At 48.0% G+C, this 2,128-nt stretch overlaps 1 protein-coding gene across 1 annotated transcript; it reads left to right on the top strand.

The window, feature by feature from the left end:
- The first annotated feature begins 447 nt into the window (after window positions 1-447).
- Window positions 448-1,014, top strand: DUSP18 (dual specificity phosphatase 18). Its single transcript, XM_030583245.1, has one exon. The coding sequence runs from the start codon at window positions 448-450 to the stop codon at window positions 1,012-1,014; it is 567 nt and encodes a 188-aa protein (XP_030439105.1).
- The last annotated feature ends 1,114 nt before the right edge of the window (window positions 1,015-2,128 follow it).

Genomic DNA, 2,128 nt, shown 5'->3' with positions numbered 1-2,128 from the left:
TCGACATTTAGGGCATCCTTGCAAGTCAGGCTAAGGCTTGCTGCAGGTGTTTGTGGGACAGAGTGTGCTTCCTGCACCTGCTCTTGGATTTGTTTGGCAGCTTGCCTGTCCGGAGCGTGAACTCCATTGGGCCGTGGGATAGTATCCTGGAGAAGGAGTGAAAACCCCCTTCACTTCTGACATCAGATGGAATCACTTTGCATTTATAAAGTGATCATGCATTGCCTGGGAGCTGGACTGGATGAGGCCTAAGACGGCTTCCCCATCTTTCACATGGATGACTCTAGGTCTAGTTAATTTTTAAAGCACGTGAAAACTTCACCTTTACTAGTTTGATGGCAGCAAGCTACTGTCTTCAGTCTCCCAAGTGTCTTCTCTCTGTTTTCTCTAGGCAAAGAGCGTGATGATGCAGCCCTCCGTTACAGCTGCTCTATAAAGTTTGCCTTAATGAATACAGTTTTTGGCTCTATTCCCATCTTATTCAGGCATCCGTCCATTTATGGCCTGTCCCGGATCACCAGTAGCCTGTACCTCAGCAATGGTACGGCTGCCAATAACAAGCTCCTGCTCTTTGCCAGCCAAATCACTGCTGTCATCAATGTGTCCGTGGAGGTGGTGAACACCTTCTATCCAGACATTCACTACATGCACATCCCTATAACTGACACCCCCATCTCTCGCCTCTATGATTACTTCGACCTCGTGGCAGATAGGATCCATAGCGTGGACCTGCAGCAAGGCCGGACACTGCTACACTGCGCTGCAGGCGTCAGCAGGTCAGCTGCCCTGTGCCTGGCCTATCTGATGAAGTACCATGCCATGTCTCTGCTGAATGCTCATGCCTGGGTCAAGTCCTGCCGCCCCATCATCAGACCTAACAATGGGTTCTGGCGACAGCTTGTTCAATACGAGTATAAACTCTTCGGCACCAATACAGTCCGAATGGTCAACTCTCCACTGGGCTTGATTCCGGATCTCTATGAAAATGAAGTAAGAATAATGATAGCGTTTTGACTGTAACCAGCTTTACCACATCTTGTGAAGGAGCTCAGAGGGAAAACGAAGGGGCAGCTCAGCTTGATCAAGTTTGCAACTTGGACAATAAACTCTTCAGCCCGGTGAGGTTTGCTGCATTGCTCCCTGCTGGTATAAGTATAGGGGATTAGCTGAAACGAATGGGGCCGTCTGATTTTTACTGTAAATAAAACCAAATTTAAACTACATCGTTGGGTTTCACATGCCATTTGTACTGAATTCTCACAGGAGCTCTAGGTGCTGTCTCAATGCTACTGGCATGTGTTTAGAAAGCATCCTTTTATCTCAGCATAGCGAGATGTTAGCCATCTCTGGCTCTGTTCATGCTCAGGGATAGATTCCAGCAGAAACTCAGAACAATGAAAAAGTTGCCAACAATTATTTTTCTAAATAGGAATTGAAATGAAGTATTCTGAAAAACTGACCCCAAGCCCCATCCTCTGCTATGCTGCAGAGATGCTAGAGATGTTCTCTGCATCCCTGTTGCCAGAGGCTTAAGGATTCCCTGCCTTCGCCTTTCACCTCTGCACCTCATTGCCCCCACTGCCTTTCTGCTGGAGGATGCATAGGCACATCTCCCTTCAGAAATTTTAATTATCTGAGGGAATTGCTGTGCAAAAACCTGGTGACTCCCACATCCATGACCTCTTAGGGCTCAAGGTTCTGCCTCTGCAGCACTGCCAGCCTGTGCAGAGAGAAAATGGGACCAGGAAACAGGCAGACAGAGGGGTTCCTACATGGCAGCTTTGATCAGTATCACAAGATCACCAGCCTTCCTACAAACTTGAGGCCTGATTCCTATGGGATTCTGGGACACAGAACCTTTCAGGAGCGGGCCCCATCTTTTTAGTTCCTGCAGGATTACAGTGAAGTTGTCAGGTGTCCTTGCTTTGGCCATTTTGGCTTGAGCCGTGGCAGCTGCTGTCTCAGTCATGACTCTTGCCTCAAACCATCAAGTCTGGCATCTGAAGCATCGGGCTGCATGGAGGATCTCCATGTTTGAAGGGGAAGATCTCTTCAGCCTCAAGGAACAGGAGATACTGTAGAAATGACAGGAGTACTTGTGGAACCTTAGAAACGAACACGTTTATTT

The sequence above is a fragment of the Gopherus evgoodei genome, chromosome 13 (genome assembly GCF_007399415.2).
Source record: "Gopherus evgoodei ecotype Sinaloan lineage chromosome 13, rGopEvg1_v1.p, whole genome shotgun sequence".
Taxonomy (NCBI): Eukaryota; Metazoa; Chordata; order Testudines; family Testudinidae; genus Gopherus; species Gopherus evgoodei.
Note: the sequence above shows the minus strand (reverse complement) of the source record. Positions and strands in the feature narration are given on the sequence as shown.